Genomic DNA, 21,152 nt, shown 5'->3' with positions numbered 1-21,152 from the left:
CTTGCGTTGTTTAATTGTACGGTAGTTTCTAAAAGGGAAAGAATATTTGAAGATGAAAAGGCTGTTCATGTGCTTGAAGTGAAGGGCTCGACTTCTCAGACTGCCAGCTCTGCTCAGCATTCCTCCTGAATAGTTCTCGAGAAAGAGTCTTTGTGAGGCAGTTGAGAAGCTAAGCATTTTGTCTTATTTTCTTGTGCAGTTAAACATGACTGGGAAAAAATGACCGAAGCTGTGCAGAACCACATTGGCTCTCTGAACTGGGGCTACCGGGTAGCACTTCGGGAGAAAAAAGTCACCTATGAGAATGCGTACGGGGAGTTTGTTGGTCCCCATAGGATTAAGGTAATTGTGTGACAGCCTGAGTGCCTTTGTTTGTTTGTTTGAAGCTTTGCCTGGGGGCAGGGGAGGAGAAAAGAAGGTAATTATCCTGATAGCAATAGCCACCATGACCCCGACTGTTCAGTTTGGTTTTGCAGGCCCACCTCCTGGCGGTTTCTCTTGTGGAGTGGTGAAGAATGTGGGTTTAGTTTGGGGGCCCTATAACCTGGATTCACTTCTTGGCTCTGCCACCTACTAGCGTTGTGATCTTGAGCAGGTTCCGTGGTTACTCAGAGCCTTAATCTCTTACTTAAGAGGATCAGATTGGACCATGTGGTGAATGACCTTTGTTAACCATAAAGTTTACAATTCTAAGGGATAATTACATTAAAATGAATTTATTGGTTTCTTCATAGACAACAAATAACAAAGGCAAAGAAAAAATCTATTCAGCAGAGAGATTTCTGATTGCTACTGGTGAACGGCCACGTTACTTGGGCATTCCTGGTGACAGAGAATACTGCATCAGCAGGTAAGGAAAAAATTGCAGGGGAAAAAGAAAAAAGCCATTGTGGATTTCAGCTTTCCCTCTTTTTCTCCAGACCCATTTAATCCATTTCCTAGAACTTAAGATCTTTTTGCCACATTATTGCCCAGTGGGGCAGGGGATTGGGAAAAAGAAAAAGAGAACATAAAAAAATTTTGAAATTGTAAATACTGGTCATCTTACCACCCAGAGTTAACCTCACTGCTAATAGGTATATGCTTATATTTATATTTGTGATTGAAATTTATATATGTGTAAGCATATATTTTAAGTGTATAATACATAAAATTAGATGGATATTCATAAGCATTTTGTAAAATGGTACATATGTATATACATTTCTGGGGCAAAACTAGGATCGTCTATTACCCTTTTACACTTGTAATGTGAATACTAAAAGAATTAGAGGATATACACCATTTTAGGTTTATCAAACCCTCATCCCTACTCATTGCTATTCAAATGGTCTTAGCTCATAAATGTAACTTTTGAAATAAGTGAGTCAAGTAAGAAGGTTTTGCTATGTGATTGATTCTCGCCCATTGCGTGATAATACTGGTATTGTTGTTTAGTTATAAATTAAATTATGAAGACATTACGACAGATAGTTGATAAATATGTCCTCTTGAATGCTTTTTGCCTAGGAGTTTCTGATTGTGTTATAAATTACTCTTTTTCAGTCCCTCTGCCTCTCTCGCTCTCTTTTTGGGGAGCATGGTTTTTTTCCTTTGTGCGTCATATAGGAGCAGTTCAAGTGGCAGCTGTCATCTTTGTTGTCTTGTTTAGGCTCCCTTCTCATATTTTATAAAACTCATTTCTTATTAACGCTTTTATGATCTCATATCTTATAGAGTATTCTCAACTAGAAGACTTTGTCAGGATTTGCTTTTTATAATTCATTGCTTTTTATAATTTATTTTTTCCACTCTTCTCCCCACTTTTGATAATTGGTATCTGATATATGAGGACGTCACACAGATTTTCCACCTCGGAGAGAGCTTAGTGGTGGAGTGAGGGTGGGATCTGGGTTTGCAGATGGATGATATTAAACACATTAGTGGAAAACTATTCCAAACAGTTAAGAATCATTTTATTTGACCATGAGGCAGACTAAAGTCAGAAGTTTACATATAAAGTTTGCTATGCTTGGCCACAGGTAGCTTGAATTACTCCCAAAGCGACTGAGTGGCAAGAAGGGGAGTGTGTCTAAGACCTTATAAAAACTTATCATGTAGTATATGTGTAGCTAATTGATGTTTTTAATCTTTAAAGTGTCTTGTTCTTAAGAAAGTAAAAATGTTTACTTTGATTTGTTCATTATTCACATATGACCGTTTTCCTATTTCTGTTTTCTTCCTTTTTAATTTCTTTTCAGTGATGATCTTTTTTCCCTGCCTTACTGCCCGGGTAAGACCCTGGTGGTTGGAGCATCTTATGTTGCTTTGGAATGTGCTGGATTTCTTGCTGGCATTGGTTTAGATGTCACTGTTATGGTGCGGTCCATTCTCCTTAGAGGATTTGACCAGGACATGGCCAACAAAATTGGAGAACATATGGAAGAGCATGGGGTCAAGTTTATAAAGGAATTTATACCAATAAAAGTAAGTGGGGTTGCCTGTAGGTTTGTTGATTATACTCAAAGGCAGGAGAAGGGTTTGGGGTGGGTGACAGAAGCATTATCACTACTAGAAGTGCTTTCAATCCTCAACTGTGTGTGCTGTTGGCATGGAAACTTGTCCCTGCACACCACCTAAACAGCTTTTGTTCTTATTTGCGTCTTAATAATTTCTTCATTCCTTTCTCATTTTTCTTACCTTTGGTTCCCTTCTGCTTAATGTTTCCCCAGTATGCATTCCTTTATTATCTTTGGTCTGTTGTACCTATGTGATTTAAATAAGAGTTCAAGACCGGGCTGATTTAAATTCTTTTTTCTGTAACACTGCTTGGTATTTTGTAGTCAGCAGAGGAACTACACTCTGGCTTCCCTGACAAGAATTATCTGATTTTGTTAACATGGGCTGGCCTTTTTTGCTCATCTAATCTTCTGAAAAGGCCGAATGATGTGCCAAGTTATGTTGGGACTTGTTAAACACGGTCACAAATGTTTTGTTACATAACAGTGACAAAATCGACTACTTTGTGGATCTCAGGCTAAGAGATAGTTTCCTGTTGTGCGGCTAAAGTTGGGATTATTTTGTGAAAGTTAAGGAAAGTTAGCTGGCATTTTAAAAATTGCTCAGTGGCTTAATTTAGCGACTCTGCATGATCATGAATCTCTTGATGTTGATAGAGCATGAGTGCTAAGATCAGAATGACGTGGGTCCAAGGCTGTCATGCCAGGATCTTGCTTTATGACTTTGGCAGATTTACTTAACCTCCCCGAGCTTCAGTTTCTTCTGTAAATTTAGGATGATAGTAGCACCTGTCTCTGAATTCTTGTGAAGATTGCATTAGCTGATGGAAAGTTGTTATAACAGTACCTGACACAGAGAATGTCTAAATAAAATGAATCTACCTTATAATAATGTTGTGAGGATTAAGTAGCAAATTTCCTAGACATTATTATTAGTACTTGACTAGATTAGTTGAGCAAAGATTAGATGAGCAAAGAAGGCCAGCCCATGTTAACAAAATAAGATAATCCTTATCAGGGAGGCCAGAGTGTAGTTCTCCTGCTGATTACACAACACCAAGCAGTGTTACGGAAAGAAAGGGCTTATTTTGGGGATAGTAGAGGTCTATGTGCTATATTTGCATTGGACTATTATTAGATGACAAAAGCTGTGTGTATATGCTGTACTGAGAGAAGAGTGACGTCTCCCTTTATAATACCTGAACATCTTGGGGGTGTGGGTCCCTTTGAGAACCTAGTGAATTACCCCTAGTGAAAGAAACCTTTGTGTACATGCATTTCACTTTGGTTCCCCCGGCGGCTGATTTGTACAGGCCGGCAGTGAACACTTGCTGTTTACAAAGTGACCAGGTGGAGAAGCCTTCTGTGGAGAGGAGGGAGAGAATGAGTTGTGGACATAGTTTGTGCAGAGAGTCTGTGGGGGATAAAATCATTCTAAATGCGGAAATTGTTCTAGATATCAGAAAAGGCCTAACTAAAACACAATAGTGCGTAAGGCAGGAAAGAATTAGAGGTTAGGATAAGGCCCTTACCACTTTTAAGCAAATTGAAGCCATGGACCAATTCAGTTTTTCTCCAAAGATTAGAACGTTTTAAATTAAATAGGAAAGGTATTTCTGTATGTTCAAAGGAGCATGACTATCTAAGAAAGGAAAGGAATTTAAGAAGGAAATCTTTACTGTTTACTGATGTTGAAAATAAAATGGCCCTTGACAGTTTTCTCATGCAGAGTGGTTGTATTTTAAAGATAGAGTAGAAATTTACAGGTGATTTTATGGGTTTCTCCTGATACATATTTTACAGAGACCCATGACTTGACTGTCACTCAGAGACATCAAAGGTTAACTACAAACTTGCAGAAGCCTCCAGGATATAGCGTGTTTTAGACATTGTTACCCAGTCTGTAGGGTTTCCTTGACATCTGTATGTAGTAGGCTAGTATGTTTGGTCTCATTTGTCATACCACAGGCACCAGGGCTTGCTTGTTCCTCCCCACATCCTTAACAAGTGGAGAAAGCAACAAGTCACTGGTTTGATTTTAGGGATTGTGGTGTGCTTTCTCTGACTTTTCCTTTGCCACTTTTCTCTCTGAATATTACTGTTTGAGAATGCTTTGAAGGAGAGCCCCTCTCGCAAACATGAAGCAGTGAGAAGGAAGGGGAGAAACAGAAAAATCACATATCATCCTAATGATGTTAAGGGAGAGAGATGGGACATGGAAAGCTTTCAAGCTGGATTTTGTGTTTTAACTTGGAGTTAATCAGATAGAAGGGGGAAGGACCCACTTACCTACCTTGATACATGTCTTTATTATGGAGTAAAAATTTTATCAACTTTTATAGGTTGAACAAATTGAAGCAGGGACACCTGGCCGACTGAGGGTGGTAGCGCAGTCCACCAGCAGTGGCGAAACCATCGAAGGAGAGTATAATACGGTAAGGAATGGACTCAAGTCAGTACTTCATGACAAAGCATATAATGTGCTTCCTGGCTGTTTGCTATGTCCAAACCCTTGATTCTCTTCTCAACCTAAAACATCTTTATTACTTGTGATATTATAATTTGTTTTGTTTATAGGTATGGCTTTAAGTTTTCTCCATTATAACTTAAAATGCTACTTGTCAGATGGCTATAAAAAGGCATCTGAATTTTTAAATGAGCTAGAATTTCTCTCTCCTATGTTCGTTCCTTTTTATCTCCCTAGCCCACAGTTTTAAAAAAGATTTCAATTCAGTCATAGGCTGTGCTGTCTTTGTCTCTAAACTTGGCTTCATTTATTATTAAGGAATTGTTAGCTCCCTTTTTCTTAAAAAGAAATGGATAATGATTTCTGCTATGTCATGATCAAAGGCCTTTTTTTAATTTGTTTGAGATTTTCATTTTTTAAACTCTTGCATTGTTTTCTAAATGAAATATTTCTTCCCAGCTCTGGAAAATGGAAGCAGCTTGGCTTAATAAGCAGAGAAAATTATGATTAAGCAACTTCCACAGAGCCCTTTTGTTAATAGTCACTAATTAATTTTTCAGGTGTTGCTGGCAATAGGAAGAGATGCTTGCACAAGAAAAATTGGTTTGGAAACTGTGGGGGTAAAGATAAATGAAAAGTAAGAAAAAAAGTTTGTGTCTTACTGAATATTGTTTCAGTTATTTATAATATTAATAGTGGAGTTATAGATTTTTAAACTGAATTTCTACCATAGTTGGAGAGTTCCTTTTTTTGTTTTTTGTATTTTTTTTAGAATTGAAAATGCTATTGTAATTCTTATTTTTGGAGAGGGCTTCTCTCATATTTATTGTTCAAATGGTTGTTAACAACAATAAAATTATGTATAGGGGACTCAATGCACAGTCATCAATCAACCCCAAGCCTATATCTCAACAGTCTCCAATCTTCTGAAGCATAACAAACAAGTTCTTACATGGTGAACAAGGTCTTACATAGTGAATAAGTTCTTACGTGGTGAACAGTGCAAGGGCAGTCATATCACAGAAACTTTGGGTTTTGATCATGCATCATGAACTATAAACAAGTCAGATATGATTAGTCGGTTGGTTTTTATACTTGATTTATATGTGAATCCCACATTTCTCCCTTATCATTATTATTTTTTTTTTTTAAATAAAAATGCTGAAGTGGTAGGTAGATGCAAGATAAAGGTAGAAAACATAATTTAGTGCTGTAAGAGGGCAAATGTAGATGATCAGGTCTGTGCTTATAGACCAAGTATTAATCCAAGCTAGACAAGGGCAACAAAACATCCACGGATGCAGAAGATTTCTCTCAAAACAAGGGGGGTGAGGTTCTAAGCCTCCCCTCTGTTGGTCCCCAGTTTCTCTCCTGATGGCCCCCCTGCGACTGTGCCTGTCTTAGGTTGTTCCTCCCTTGAGGAATCTTACCCGTCTCTGGCTAACCAGTATCTTCCGGGGCCATACAGGGAAATGTAAAGTTGGTAAGTGAGAGAGAAGCAATATTCTTTGAAAAGGTCAGCTTTTTACTTCTTTGCATATTTATGCCCTGTGGCTTCTATGCCCAGCATTTGTCTTGAGGTATCTTTACCACTTGGAAGAATTATGATACTCGGTAAATTTGATATGAGGCACAAATTCTATTTAAGGGTTGTAATTAGGAAGGAAGAAGAAAAGCTATAGAAGTAGCAGGCGGAAGAAAACATGGGAAGATTGATTATTTCTTTGACATATCTTCTTGTAGAGTAACATAAGCATAGAGTTCCCTTTTTAAGCTTAGAAAACTAGGTATGGTGTCACATTAGTATTTCTTGTTTATCTTGTTTTTTTCCATTTCAAAATCTAAATGAGAGGTACACTGACTTGCATTTTTTTTTTAATATATTATTGGTACAGAAAAAGAGCCCAGCCCCATAGTTAATTGCAGGTATGTGCTTTGAGCTTCATTAAATATGCAGATTTAACCATATTTAGAGCTACCTAATATTAGGATCACTAGAGTGGTCACTGCATTTCTCACAACAGCTACAGGTATGAAAAACTATGTTTTCAAGGGTTTTAAAAGTCAAAATTCTTTGGATTATAGCACTTCACAGATAACTTGAGTCTCTGTGGCATCTGCTTACTAGGCTGCCTTGGAAAGTACAGTTTTTCCCCCTTCTAGGAATAACATATATTCTGGAGAAGAGATTTCCTAATTAGAGTGTGAAGATTTTTGCTTTGTTTATTTTTCACTGGGGTGCAGAGACAAAGGAGTTGAGGAGGTCACTGTTCCGTTATCTTAGTAACCTGATAGCCTGTTGCCAGTGGGTCTAAGGTTTAGATTTCGTATAATGTTAATAGTTAGTATTTATTCTGTACTTACTGTGAGCCATGGGCTCACAGCCGTTGTGCTAAATGTTGTATATGCGTTCTCACTCAGTCCTCACAGCCCCTGAGGTAGATGATGGAATTCTTTTTCATCTTAATTATATTCCCATTATCATTATTCCAAATTAGAGGATGTTAATAGTTCTCCCAAGATCACAATAACTAGCAGACCTGGTTATTACAATTTAGAATCCTTAGTCTTAACTGTGTTCCAGTTTTCCCATTCTAGGGTTTTCTTACTCCTTTAATTTCAAAATAGCAGCCAGTGTTTTCTCCAAGTTTTTTTTGTTTTTTTTAATATGTTAGAATATTGCTGTCAGCTGGAGTCACAATTTTGGGCTTCTTTGATAGAAAGGGGATTTTCTTCTATTTAATTAACGGTTGTAATCGCTGATGATTTTTAACGGGTTGAATTTTCAGGACTGGAAAAATACCTGTCACAGATGAAGAGCAGACCAGTGTGCCATATATCTACGCCATTGGTGATATATTGGAGGGGAAGCTGGAGCTTACCCCAGTAGCAATCCAGGCAGGAAGATTGCTGGCTCAGAGGCTTTATGCTGGCTCCACTGTCAAGGTGAGTGTTGTGGCTGTCACCCACTGCCACCGAGCTTCTGTTTTTAAGAAGACTCCCAGATCTCTATTTCCCGGGGTAGCTGTGAGGTTTTCCAGGCCTTGTGTGGTTTAGCTCTTCCAGTGATGGCATCGAGGTGTGCTTTTTTAACTGTATTCCAAACTGTATTTGGAATACAGTTAAGGCTACTGTACCTTTGTGACTTTCTTAGGAATTATCAGTCTTGGGATCATCACACTAAGAATAAAATGAGCTTGATGAATCAAGTTTTAGCACTATTATGCTATATACTCATAGTAACCGCACTTTACATCCAATTTCATTATTACGAGTTTAATTTTCTAAATCTTTTTATGGCACTGTCTGGCCTATGAAAGGATTTGGGGTTCTAGGTCGTAATGTCAGTGGGCAGAGATGCTTAAACCAGCAGTCAGGTTTTACTACCATGGCCTTTCTAAAACTAGACTTTCTGTTCTTAGAATGTTGTTGAATATGTTATATTAATATGTCTTAAAATAATTTTTTTAAGTACGTGAGGGAAATTGAAACCCTCAGGTATGCTTCATGGACTAGATGGCAAGAAAAAATATGCTTCTTTTTTTTTTCAAGATTATTTTTGTAGAGCAGTTTTAGGATCACTACAGAATTGAGAGGGAAGTACAGACACTTCCCATATAGCGCCTGCCCCTACACGTGCATAGCCTTCCCCATTATCAACATTCCAATTATGTCTTTAAAAGGACTCTAGAAACATTGATTGCAAAGGATGTAGTCATTACCCATTGTCTGGATCTAGATCATCATTGGTTGATTGATCTAGGTTAGTTATAGCAATGGAACTTCAAAGAATGCTACAGTTAAAATTTGTGACAGCTGTTTTAAATGTACTTGGGGTTAGTTTAGATAGTAATGTAATAAAATCTTCTGTTTTGAAATTAGTAGGATTGAGGGTGAAAAAAAGGATTTAGAATCCTAGATTGTCTGATCATCCAGGGAATAGCTGTCGATTCATCTCACTATTTGAATTAAGTCTTGTGTTCATTGTTGAAATTGAGTATCTGGTAAACCAGGAATGGGGATATAGAAATATACCTTGAAAGGCATTAAATTTGTTTGTGACTTTATATCTTTGTGTTTTTCTAAAATGGGAAGAAATATTTTTATATATTAAAAATAACCAAAGGGCAAACATGCAAAAATTTACTTCTAATAAATTTGTAGTCATTGTAGCACGAAATTCCTTAAAAAAGCTTTAATGTATCTTCCCACTTATTTTGCATATGATCTTCCATGTGTGGGTATAGTACTATGTTCTGGCATCTGCGAGGTAATAAATTCTTTCTTTCTTTCTTTCTTTTTTTTTGTAGATAATTATTTTTTATTGAAGGGTAGTTGACACACAGTATTACATTACTTAGTTTCAGGTGTACAACACAGTGATTCAACATTTATATACATGATAATTCTAGGTACAAGCTATCACCATACCAAGTTGTTACAATATTTTGACTATATTCCTTATGCTATACATTACATCCCGGATACTTATTTATTTTACAATTAGAAGTGTGTACTTTTTTTTTTTTGTTATTGTGAGGGCATCTCTCATATTTATTGATCAAATGGTTGTTAACAACAATAAAATTCTGTATAGGGGAGTCAATGCTCAATGCACAATCATTAATCCACCCCAAGCCTAATTTTCATCATTCTCCAATCTTCTGAAGCATAACGAACAAGTTCTTACATGGAGAACAAATTCTTACATAGTGAATAAGTTACATGGTGAATAGTACAAGGGCAGTCATCACAGAAACTTTTGGTTTTGATCATGCATTATGAACTATAAACAGTCAGTTCAAATATGAATACTCATTTGATTTTTATACTTGATTTATATGTGGATACCACATTTCTCTCTTTATTATTATTATTTTTAATAAAATGCTGAAGTGGTAGGTAGATACAAGATAAAGGTAGAAAACATAGTTTAGTGTTGTAAGAGAGCAAATGTAGGTGATCAGGTGTGTGCCTGTAGACTATGTGTTAATCCAAGCTAGACACGGGCAATAAAACATCCACGGATGCAGAAGATTTCTCTCAGAACAGGGGGGGTGAGGTTCTAAGCCTCACCTCTGTTGATCCCCAATTTCTCACCTGATGGCCCCCCTGAGACTCTGCCTGTCTTAGGTTGTTCCTCCCTTGAGGAATCTTACCCGTCTCTGGCTAACCAGTCATCTTCCGGGGCCATACAGGGAAATGTAAAGTTGGTAAGTGAGAGAGAAGCCTTATTGTTTGAAATGGTTAGCTTTTTATTTCTTTGCATATTTATGCCCTGTGGCTTCTATGCCCAGCATTTGTCTTGAGGTATCTTTACCACTTGGAAGAATTATGATACTCGGTAAATTTGATATGAGGCACGAATTCTATTTAAGGGTTGTAATTAGGAAGGCAGAAGAAAAGCTATAGAAGTAGCAGGCGGAAGAAAACATGGGAAGATTGATTATTTCTTTGACATATCTTCTTGTAGAGTAACTTCAGCATGTATAGGTTTTAAACTACTACTTAAATTGCGCACACACATTAACATAATAGGAGTATAGTTACATAACCAAAGCATACCTGTAATTACGAGCCATCTCCAGTGAAACCAAGAAAACCAGTTAGGCACCTTAGGCATTTGTGAAAACTTATCTATGATATGGTGGATATTGTCCAACTGAGCTTGAAGAGTCTGAGAGAAATCAGACAAATTAAAACAACCCATTCCTGGGGACTGTTCACATCCCATATGTTCTTTTAACAGTAAATAGTCTGTAGTTGTAAGATTTTGGAGCGCTACAATTTGCACTTCTCCTAATTCTTGTTTGAGTTCCAACGGTATAGATCCAGTCAAATTTGTTGTTTTACTGTATGCACAGGCCAGTTTAGATATCTCCTCCTTCATTCCCATGGCAAGTCCAGGAACTGGTGGGATGAGTGCATCTACAGCTGTAGCAGTGCGTGGATCTTTGTTGGGGTTTTTTGATGGTCATCTTCTGGCATGAGTCTTCCAGAGAGTGCTGATGTTGGAAGTTCTTTTTCATATCGTATCTTAGTTCATTTTCAGGGTAGCCCAATTAGGCTTTGATCCTCTGTATAAACACAAACAGACCCTTTGCCTACACATTTATATGCCCTTTATACCCTTGTGTAGGACTCTTTGGAGATCTCCACACAGGAGCTGCCTTTTTTTTTTTTTTTTGGTATCATTAATCTACACTTACATGATGAATATTATGTTTACTAGGCTCTCCCCTATACCAGGTCCCCCCTATAAACCCCATTACAGTCACTGTCCATCAGCATAGCAAATGTTGTAGAATCACTACTTGCCTTCTCTGTGTTGTACAGCCCTCCCCTTTATCCCACTCTCCCATGCATGCTAATCTTAACACCCCCCTTCTTCTCCCCATCCCCCTTATCCCTCCCTACCCACCCATCCTCCCCAGTCCCTTTACCTTTGGTACCTGTTAGTCCATTCTTGAGTTCTGTGATTCTGCTGCTGTTTTGTTCCTTCAGTGTTCCTTTGTTCTTATATTCCACAGATGAGTGAAATCATTTGGTATTTCTCTTTCTCCGCTTGGCTTGTTTCACTGAGCGTAATACCCTCCAGCTCCATCCATGTTGCTGCAAATGGTAGGATATGCCCTTTTCTTAATGGCTGAGTAGTATTCCATTGTGTATATGTACCACATCTTCTTTATCCATTCATCTATCGATGGACATTTAGGTTGCTTCCAGTTCTTGGCTATTGTAAATAGTGTTGCGATAAACATAGGGGTGCATTGGTCTTTCTCATACTTGATTGCTGCATTCTTAGGGTAAATTCCTAGGAGTGCAATTCCTGGGTCAAATGGTAAGTCTGTTTTGAGCATTTTGATGTACCTCCATACTGCTTTCCACAATGGTTGAACTAATTTACATTCCCACCAGCAGTGTAGGAGGGTTCCCCTTTCTCCACGGCCTTGCCAACATTTGTTGTTGTTTGTCTTCTTTGGATGGCAGCCATCCTTACTGGTGTGAGGTGATACCTCATTGTAGTTTTAATTTGCATTTCTCTGATAATTAGCGATGTGGAGCATCTTTTCATGGGTCTGTTGGCCATCTGTATTTCTGTTTTGGAGAACTGTCTGTTCAGTTCCTCTGCCCATTTTTTAATTGGGTTATTTGTTTTTTGTTTGTTGAGGCGTGTGAGCTCTTTATATATTCTGGACGTCAAGCCGTTATCAGATCTGTCATTTTCAAATATATTCTCCCATACTGTAGGGTTCCTTTTTGTTCTATTGATGGTGTCTTTTGCTGTAGAGCAGCTTTTCAGCTTAATATAGTCCCACTTGTTCATTTTTGCTGTTGTTTTCCTTGCATGGGCAGATATGTTCAAGAAGAGGTCATTCATGTTTATGTCTAAGAGGTTTTTGCCTATGTTTTCTTCCAAGAGTTTAATGGTTTCATGACTTACATTCAGGTCTTTGATCCATTTTGAGTTTACTTTTGTATATGGGGTTAGACAATGGTCCAGTTTCATTCTCCTACTTGTAGCTGTCCAATTTTGCCAGCACCATCTGTTGAAGAGACTGTCATTTCGCCATTGTATGTCCATGGCTCCTTTATCAAATATTAATTGACCATATATGTCTGGGTTAATGTCTGGATTCTCTTGTCTGTTACATTGGTCTGTGGCTCTGTTCTTGTGCCAGTACCAAATTGTCTTGATTACTATGGCTTTATAGTAGAGCTTGAAGTTGGGGAGTGACATCCCCCCTACTTTATTCTCTCAGGATTACTTTGGCTATTTGGGGTCTTTGGTGTTTCCATATGAATTTTTGGATTATTTGTTCCAGTTCATTGAAGAATGTTGCTGGTAGTTTCATAGGGATTGCATCAAATCTGTATATTGCTTTGGGCAGGATGGCCATTTTGACGATACTAATTCTTCCTAGCCACGAGCATGGGATGAGTTTCCATCTGTTAGTGTCCCCTTTAATTTCTCTTCAGAGTGACTTGTAGTTTTCAGAGTATAAGTCTTTCACTTGTTTGGTTAGGTTTATTCCTAGGTATTTTATTTTTTTTTGATGCAATTGTGAATGGAGTTGTTTTCCTGATTTCTCTTTCTGTTGGTTCATTGTTAGTGTATAGAAAAGCCACAGATTTCTGTGTATTGATTTTGTATCCTGCAACTTTGCCGTATTCCGATATCAGTTCTAGTAGTTTTGGGGTGGAGTCTTTAGGGTTTTTTATGTACAGTATCATGTCATCTGTAAATAGTGACAGTTTAACTTCTTCTTTACCAATCTGGACTCCTTGTATTTTTTTGTTTTGTCTGATTGCCGTGGCTAGGACCTCCAGTACTATGTTAAATAACAGTGGGGAGAGTGGGCATCCCTGTCTAGTTCCCGATCTCAGAGAAAATGCTTTCAGCTTCTCGCTGTTCAATATAATGTTGGCTGTGGGTTTATCATAGATGGCCTTTATTATGTTGAGGTACTTGCCCTCTATTCCCATTTTGCTGAGAGTTTTTATCATGAATGGATGTTGAACTTTGTCAAATGCTTTTTCAGCATCTATGGACATGATCATGTGGTTTTTGTCTTTCTTTTTGTTGATGTGGTGGATGATGTTGATGGACTTTCGAATGTTGTACCATCCTTGCATCCCTGGGATGAATCCCACTTGGTCATGGTGTATGATCCTTTTGATGTATTTTTGAATTTTGTTTGTTAATATTTTGTTGAGTATTTTTGCATCTACATTCATCAGGGTTATTGGTCTGTAGTTTTCTTTTTTGATGGGGTCTTTGCCTGGTTTTGGTATTAGGGTGATGTTAGCTTCATAGAATGAGTTTGGGAGTATTCCCTCCTCCTCTATTTTTTGGAAAACTTTAAGGAGAATGGGTATTATGTCTTCCCTGTATGTCTGATAAAATTCCGAGGTAAATCCATCTGGCCTGGGGGTTTTGTTCTTTGGTAGTTTTTTGATTACCGCTTCAATTTCGTTGCTGGTAATTGGTCTGTTTAGATTTTCTGTTTCTTTCTGGGTCAGTCCTGGAAGGTTGTATTTTTCTAGGAAGTTGTCCATTTCTCCTAGGTTTCCCAGCTTGTTAGCATATAGGTTTTCATAGTATTCTCTAATAATTCTTTGTATTTCTGTGGGGTCCGTCGTGATTTTTCCTTTCTCGTTTCTGATACTGTTGATTTGTGTTGACTCTCTTTTCCTCCTAATAAGTCTGGCTTATCTATTTTATTTTCTCGAAGAACCAGCTCTTGGTTTCATTGATTTTTGCTATTGTTTTATTCTTCCCAATTATATTTATTTCTTCTCTGATCTTTATTATGTCCCTCCTTCTGCTGACCTTAGGCCTCATTTGTTCTTCTTTTTCCAATTTCGATAATTGTGACATTAGACCATTCATTTGGGATTGTTCTTCCTTTTTTAAATATGCTTGGATTGCTATATACTTTCCTCTTAAGACTGCTTTTGCTGTGTCCCACAGAAGTTGGGGCTTAGTGTTGTTGTTGTCATTTGTTTCCATATATTGCTGGATGTCCATTTTGATTTGGTCATTGATCCATTGATAATTTAGGAGCATGTTGTTAAGCCTCCATGTGTTTGTGAGCCTCTTTGCTTTCTTTGTTACAGTTTATTTCTAGTTTTATGCCTTTGTGGTCTGAAAAGTTGGTTGGTAGAATTTCAATGTTTTGGAATTTAGTGAGGCTCTTTTTGTGGCCTAGTATGTGGTCTATTTTGGAGAATGTTCCATATGTACTTGAGAAGAATGTGTATCCTGTTGCTTTTGGATGTAGAGTTCTGTAGATGTCTATTAGGTCCATCTTTTCTATTGTGTTGTTCAGTGCTTCCATGTCCTTACTTATTTTCTGCCCGGTGGATCTATCCTTTGGGGTGAGTGGTGTTTTGAAGTCTCCTAGAATGAATGCATTGCAGTCTATTTCCCCCTTTAGTTCTGTTAGTATTTGTTTCACATATGCTGGTGCTCCTGTGTTGGGTGCATATATATTTAGAACGGTTATATCCTCTTGTTGGACTGAGCCCTTTATCATTATGTAGTGTCCTTCTTTATCTCTTGTTACTTTCTTTGTTTTGAAGTCTATTTTGTCTGATATTAGTACTGCAACCCCTGCTTTCTTCTCGCTATTGTTTGCCTGAAATATGTTTTTCCACCCCTTGACTTTTAGTCTGTACATGTCTTTGGGTTTGAGGTGAGTTTCTTGTAAGCAGCATATAGACAGGTCTTGCTTTTTTATCCATTCTATTACTCTGTGTCTTTTGATTGGTGCATTCAGTCCATTAACATTTAGGGTGACTATTGAAAGATATGTACTTATTGCCATTGCAGGCTTTAAATTCGTGGTTACCAAAGGTTCAAGGTTAGCCTCTTTAGTATCTTACTGCCTAACTTAGCTCGCTTATTGAGCTGTTATATACACTGTCTGGAGATTCTTTTCTTCTCTCCCTTCTTATTCCTCCTCCTCAATTCTTCATATGTTGGGTGTTTTGTGCTGTGCTCCTTCTAGGAGTGCTCCCATCTAGAGCAGTCCCTGTAAGATGTCCTGTAGAGGTGGTTTGTGGAAAGCAAATTCCCTCAGCTTTTGTTTGTCTGGGAATTGTTTAATTCCACCATCATATTTGAATGATAGTCATGCTGGATACAGTATCCTTGGTTCAAGGCCCTTCTGTTTCATTGCATTAAATATATCTTGCCATTCTCTTCTGGCCTGTAGGGTTTCTGTGGAGAAGTCTGATGTTAGCCTGATGGGTTTTCCTTTGTAGGTGACCTTTTTCTCTCTAGCTGCCTTTAAAACTCTTTCCTTGTCCTTGATCTTTGCCATTTTAATTATTATGTGTCTTGGTGTTGTCCTCCTTGGATCCTTTCTGTTGGGAGTTCTGTGTATTTCCGTGGTCTGTTCAATTGTTTCCTCCCCCTGATTGGGGAAGTTTTCAGCAATTATTTCTTCCAAGATACTTTCCATCCCTTTTCCTCTCTCTTCTTCTTCTGGTACCCCTATAATACGGATATTGTTCCTTTTGGGTTGATCACACAGTTCTCTTAATATTGTTTCATTCCTGGAGATCCTTTTGTCTCTCTCTATGTCAGCTTCTATGCGTTCCTGTTCTCTGATTTCAATTCCATCAATGGCCTCTTGCATCCTATCCTTTCTGCTTATAAACCCTTCCAGAGTTTGTTTCATTTCTGCGATCTCCTTTCTGGCATTTGTGATCTCTTTCCGGACTCCATCCCATATCTCTTGCGTATTTCTCTGCATCTCTGTCAGCATGTTTATGATTTTTATTTTGAATTCTTTGTCAGGAAGACTGGTTAGGTCTGTCTCCTTCTCTGGTGTTGTCTCTGTGATCTTTGTCTGCCTGTAGCTTTGCCTATTCATGGTGATAGGAATAGTCTGCAGAGCTGGGACGAGTGACGGCTGGAAGAACTTCCCTTCTTGTTGGTTTGTGGCCCTCCTCTCCTGGGAGAACAGCGACCTCTAGTGGCTTGTGCTGGGCAGCTGCGAGCAGACCGGGCTTCTGTTTCCTGCCCGGCTGCTATGGAGTTAATCTCCGCTGTTGCTGTGGGCGTGGCCTGGCTCGGGCAGCTGCTCCAAAATGGTGGAGTCGCGTTGGAGCAGGAGCTGCTGGGAGGCTATTTATCTCCGTAAGGGGCCTCCGAGCTCCCTGCAGCCCAGGGGATTAGCGTGCCCAGAGATCCCCGGATTCTCTACCTCCGGATTAAGTGTCCCGCCCTCCCGTTTTAAGACTTCCAAAAAGCACCCGCCAAAACAAAACGACCACAAAAAAAAAAAAAAAATTTTTTTTTTAATTAAAAAATAAAAAAATAAAAGTAAAAAATGGCCGCTCGTTTTCCTTTATTCTCCGGTGCCAGCCTCAGGCATCTGCTTACCGGTCTTGCTGCCCTGTTTCCCTAGTATTGGGGTCCCTATCCGTTTAAGACTTCCAAAAAGCGCTCGCCAAAACAAAACAGAAAAAGAAAATGGCCGCTCGCTTTTCTTATGTCCCCCGGCGCCAGGCCTCCGGTGCCCGCTCACTGTTCTTGCTGCCCTGTTTCCCTAGCATCCAGGGCCCCCTGGGCACGTACTGTGTCTGCGCTCTGGCCCGGATGGCTGGGGCTGGGTGCTCGGCAGTCCTGGGCTCCGTCTCCCTCCCGCACTGCCTGCTCTTCTCCCGCCGGGAGCTGGGGGGAGGGGCGCTCGGCTCCCGCGGGGCCGGGGCTTGTATCTTACCCCCTTTACGAGGCACTGGGTTCTTGCAGGTGTGGATGTGGTCTGAATGTTGTTCTGTGTCCTCTGGTCTTTATTCTAGGAAGAGTTGTCTTTGTAGTATTTTCATAGATATGTGTGGTTTTGGGAGATTTCCGCTGCTCTACTCATGCCGCCATCTTGGCTGCAATCTCCAATAAATTCTTTCTTAAAGTGCCTTAAGCTTTAATTAGCATCAGAATTTAATGTAAGTTGAAATTAAAGGATGCTTTTGTTGTTTTCCTTATTTTTAGTTTAACTTTTATGACAGGTGTTTTACAGAGCAGGGAAGTAAACCGGTGCTGAGTTTGAAATCTCACTGGTCTGCCGTTCAGTATAGTAAATAAAGCTGAAATGCCAGTAGATATCTAGGTTGATTGTATTTGGGGAAATTACCCAAGCTTTTTCAAAAAAACTACATAATCCCTTTAATTTTGCCCAACATGTACTAATAAGAACATTATCACATACCTCAGAAGGGGGGAGGATCCACGCCTACCTTCCTTATTTACTTCGAGAGGAGCAACTCTCTGCTGAAAAACCCAGCTTAACATAAGCAGCTGGCTAAATTAAACCTGTTAGGGGATTATAAGGGAACCCAAATTGAGTCATGGGAGTTTGTGCCATCCTTCAAAATTGATACATATTTGTCACTGAGTCACAAGAGTGCTTGTAGGAAAGGAGACCAAGGGCAGCTATGTTTGGGTGCTTCTGGCATGTCTGGTACATTGTTTCATGTGCATTGTCTCATTCAGCCTTATGATTGCTGTGAAGAATGACAACATACTACAGGAAACTTAGGTAACTGTTAAAGGTTATAGTGCTAGAAGGCAGCCCAGGCCTGAATTAAGTCCAAGTCTAATTGTAGATATTGCTCTCATAACCGTGACAATTTATTGCCCAAGAGAGAAGGAAGATTTGGGAAGTTTAGATTATGAAAGAATAGGTGATGAGGATAGAAAAGATGTCTCAAAACTTGAATGAATGCAGCAGCTTGCACAGCTTCTGAAACTTAATATTTTCCTAAATAAAGTGAAGTGGAAAATATATTGGAAAAATTGAATTAAACCTTCTTAAAATACTTAGTAATGATGAATGCCATTTTCAAAGCTACTAAAAATATTTGCTGCTAAATAAACTATCCCATTATTTGGGGAGCATAAATGAAAAAATGAAAAAAAAAGCTTTTACCATCTCAAAAAGTAATAAGAGAACCGAACTGATAGAGAACATAAATCTGAGTCAGCCTGTAGATGATGGACATTCCACTAAGCTCTTTAAAAATACAAATGATAAAGACACACATACCTGTAAAGCACAGTATGATGGACTTCTTATCAGAATGACTGGTTATCGTCTCTTGGGTCTATTTAGAATTATTCTCAAACACTTGAAATACTTTTATTTTTACAAATAGTAAAACACTAGCATCTTTACTATTATATAAAGTTGTACTTTATAAGTTAACTCGATTTTATAGTAAATACAAAAAATACATGGAAACTAGAGAAACCACAGAACACCACCTATCTTTAACTTAAGAAGGGTTGTGGTCTAAAAGTTCGTTAAGTAAACTGTTGAATATTTCACAGTAGTTTGTCTAAATAAAATCTCAGGTTGGCCACAGTAGTTTATGTAAGATGATTGGAAACAGTTTTGGGATCCAGGAGAAACATGTCTCTTATTTGGATCCAGATTTTTATCTGATACACCATTTTCTACCTGAAGAACTTCCTTTAACAGTTATTTAGTGCATGTCTGTTCGTGCTGAATTCTTTAGCATTTTCTTTTTAAAAAAATTTATTTTGCCTTCATTTTTTGGAAGATATTTTTGCTGAATATAGAGTGCTAGATTTATCATGTTTCGTTTAATATTTTAATAATTTGCCCATTGTCTTGTGGTTGCATAGATTCTGAAGAGAAACGTGCTATCATTTGTATTTTTGTTGCTCAATATTTTTATTACTGTTTTATGAGCTGCTTGATTATTGCATGCCTTCGCATGCTTTTCTTTATAATTATTTTGCTTGTGGTTTGTCAAGATTCTTGGATTTCCTCTTTATATTTTTCATCAAGTTTGGAAATTTTCCAGCTAAATTTTCCAGTTGTTTTTTCCTGTCTTTATTTTGTTTTTTCCCCCTCAGCCTCCAATTAATGAGTATCGGTTCACTGCCTATTATACCATGGGTCTCTGATGCTCTGTTCATAGTTTTGAACCTGTTTCTGTGCTTCTGTTTTTTTAGCCTGTTGTAGTGTCTTCAAGATCACTAATCTTTTCTTCTGCATTATCTTGGGCTAGTAATCCCATTCTTTGTAGTTTACACTTGGAATAGCTTTTTTCATCTCTATAAGCTTTATTTATTTAATAAATCTCTCCTCAGCAGATTCACATTTTCCACTACTTTCTTGATTATACAGAATGTATTAGTAAAACTCCTTTAATGTCCTCTGCTAATTCCATCCTCTCTTTTTCAATGTCTGTTGATTGATTTTTTTTCTTGGTTTTGTTTCACATGTCCTTGCTCCTCTGCATGTCTTGTTACTTCTGGATGTTTTTACGGTACTGGATGCTGGGTTTTGTTGAATTCCTTTAAGTGCTGGACTTTGTTCTGGCAGCTCGTTAAGTTACATGGAATTAGTTTTACCTTTTTGTAACTTGCTTTTATGCTTTCTTAAGGTCTGTGGATAGCAGCCTTTAGTTTTTGGCCGCTTGAGTTCCACTACTAAATTGATGCCCTTGGAGGTCTCTTCCCCACTCCTCTTACAGTATGAATTCTTTGTGCTCTGGTTTGCGGGAACAGAAACTATTTCCGGCCCTGAAAGAGCTCTGGTTGTTTTGGGACCTCCTGCTCTCCAGTGGTACTTTCCTCACCCTTGAGTACTTCCCTCTGACACGTTACAGATCCGTATTCCATCCAAATCCCAGGAATCCTCTTTGTGCAGCTCCATCCTCTCTGGCCTTCTGCCCTCCCCACAGCTTCGAGCCATCTTGGCTTCCCTGAACTGTTATCTCTGTCTCCATAACTCAGAAAGTCCGCTGCACTCTGAGGTTCCCCTTGTTGCACTGAGTCCTGGAGAAACTTCTCTGGGCAGTAAATGGGCTCCCCTCATTCATTTCCCTTCCCAGGGATCGCGGTCCTGCACTGCCTGTTTGTCCAATGTCTAGAAAGTGTTGCCTCAGATTTGTCTAAAGTTGTTGAAAACAGGAAGCTAAATCCCTGATAGGCCAGATGTCCATAAGTGCATGTCTGTCTTTTCTTTTGAATCAGAATTCCAAGGGTTTATGTTCTTTTTTGATAAAAAGGATTATATGGAGGGAGACACCTTCAAAGATTTCACCAGCTGTTTTAAAGATGATTGACTTTTAAGTACAGGATATTACTTAGGCTGACCTTTGTGTACAAATGTGACCAGTAGGTTTTTGCTAAATTGCATTTATAAAAATACTTAACATAATACATTTTTCACAGTTCTTATCAGTGTATTAAAGGTTCTGAGAAACTTGGGGTAGAGATAACCTGTTTATTTGCTTAACGTAGTATTTTACAAACTTGGTTGACTTGAGAACCCTTTTGTCATCTACACCTTTAACCTAAAAAATGCTTTGGAAATACCGCCATGAACTTTTTTGTTTTTTGTTTTTTTGTTTTTTTGGTTTTCATTACCATTTTAATGACTGCAAAATATTACACTGAGAGTAAGTACTGTAGACCCACTTCTTCGCATTGTAAAGCCACTCCAATATATTGCTACTATTGATGAGTACTTCAGCAATGCCAGTTAATGCCTTTAGCTTTTTCTAAATATTATTATTGTAGGTTTCTAGAAGTGGGTGATAGGGCCAAAAAATACAAAAAGTTTTTATGGCTCTAATTTGTATTACCTGATTGATTATCCAAGAAATCTATTCATTTGTGTAACCTCTTGACATTGGGT

General features: G+C 38.4%; 1 protein-coding gene across 6 annotated transcripts in view; it reads left to right on the top strand.

The window, feature by feature from the left end:
- Positions 1 to 21,152, top strand: part of TXNRD1 (thioredoxin reductase 1) — a 75,890-nt gene that overhangs the window by 28,838 nt on the left and 25,900 nt on the right. For all 6 annotated transcript variants that reach the window (XM_036891154.2, XM_036891151.2, XM_036891155.2 and 3 more), the window contains 6 exons: positions 200 to 342; positions 735 to 850; positions 2,241 to 2,466; positions 4,841 to 4,933; positions 5,526 to 5,602; positions 7,755 to 7,911. In XM_036891154.2, coding sequence (XP_036747049.2) covers positions 200 to 342; positions 735 to 850; positions 2,241 to 2,466; positions 4,841 to 4,933; positions 5,526 to 5,602; positions 7,755 to 7,911 — 812 coding nt within the window. The remainder of the gene's footprint in view (positions 1 to 199; positions 343 to 734; positions 851 to 2,240; positions 2,467 to 4,840; positions 4,934 to 5,525; positions 5,603 to 7,754; positions 7,912 to 21,152) is intronic.

Source organism: Manis pentadactyla, chromosome 10 (assembly GCF_030020395.1).
Source record: "Manis pentadactyla isolate mManPen7 chromosome 10, mManPen7.hap1, whole genome shotgun sequence".
Classification (NCBI taxonomy): Eukaryota; Metazoa; Chordata; class Mammalia; order Pholidota; family Manidae; genus Manis; species Manis pentadactyla.
This window is presented reverse-complemented; position numbering and strand designations above follow the sequence as displayed.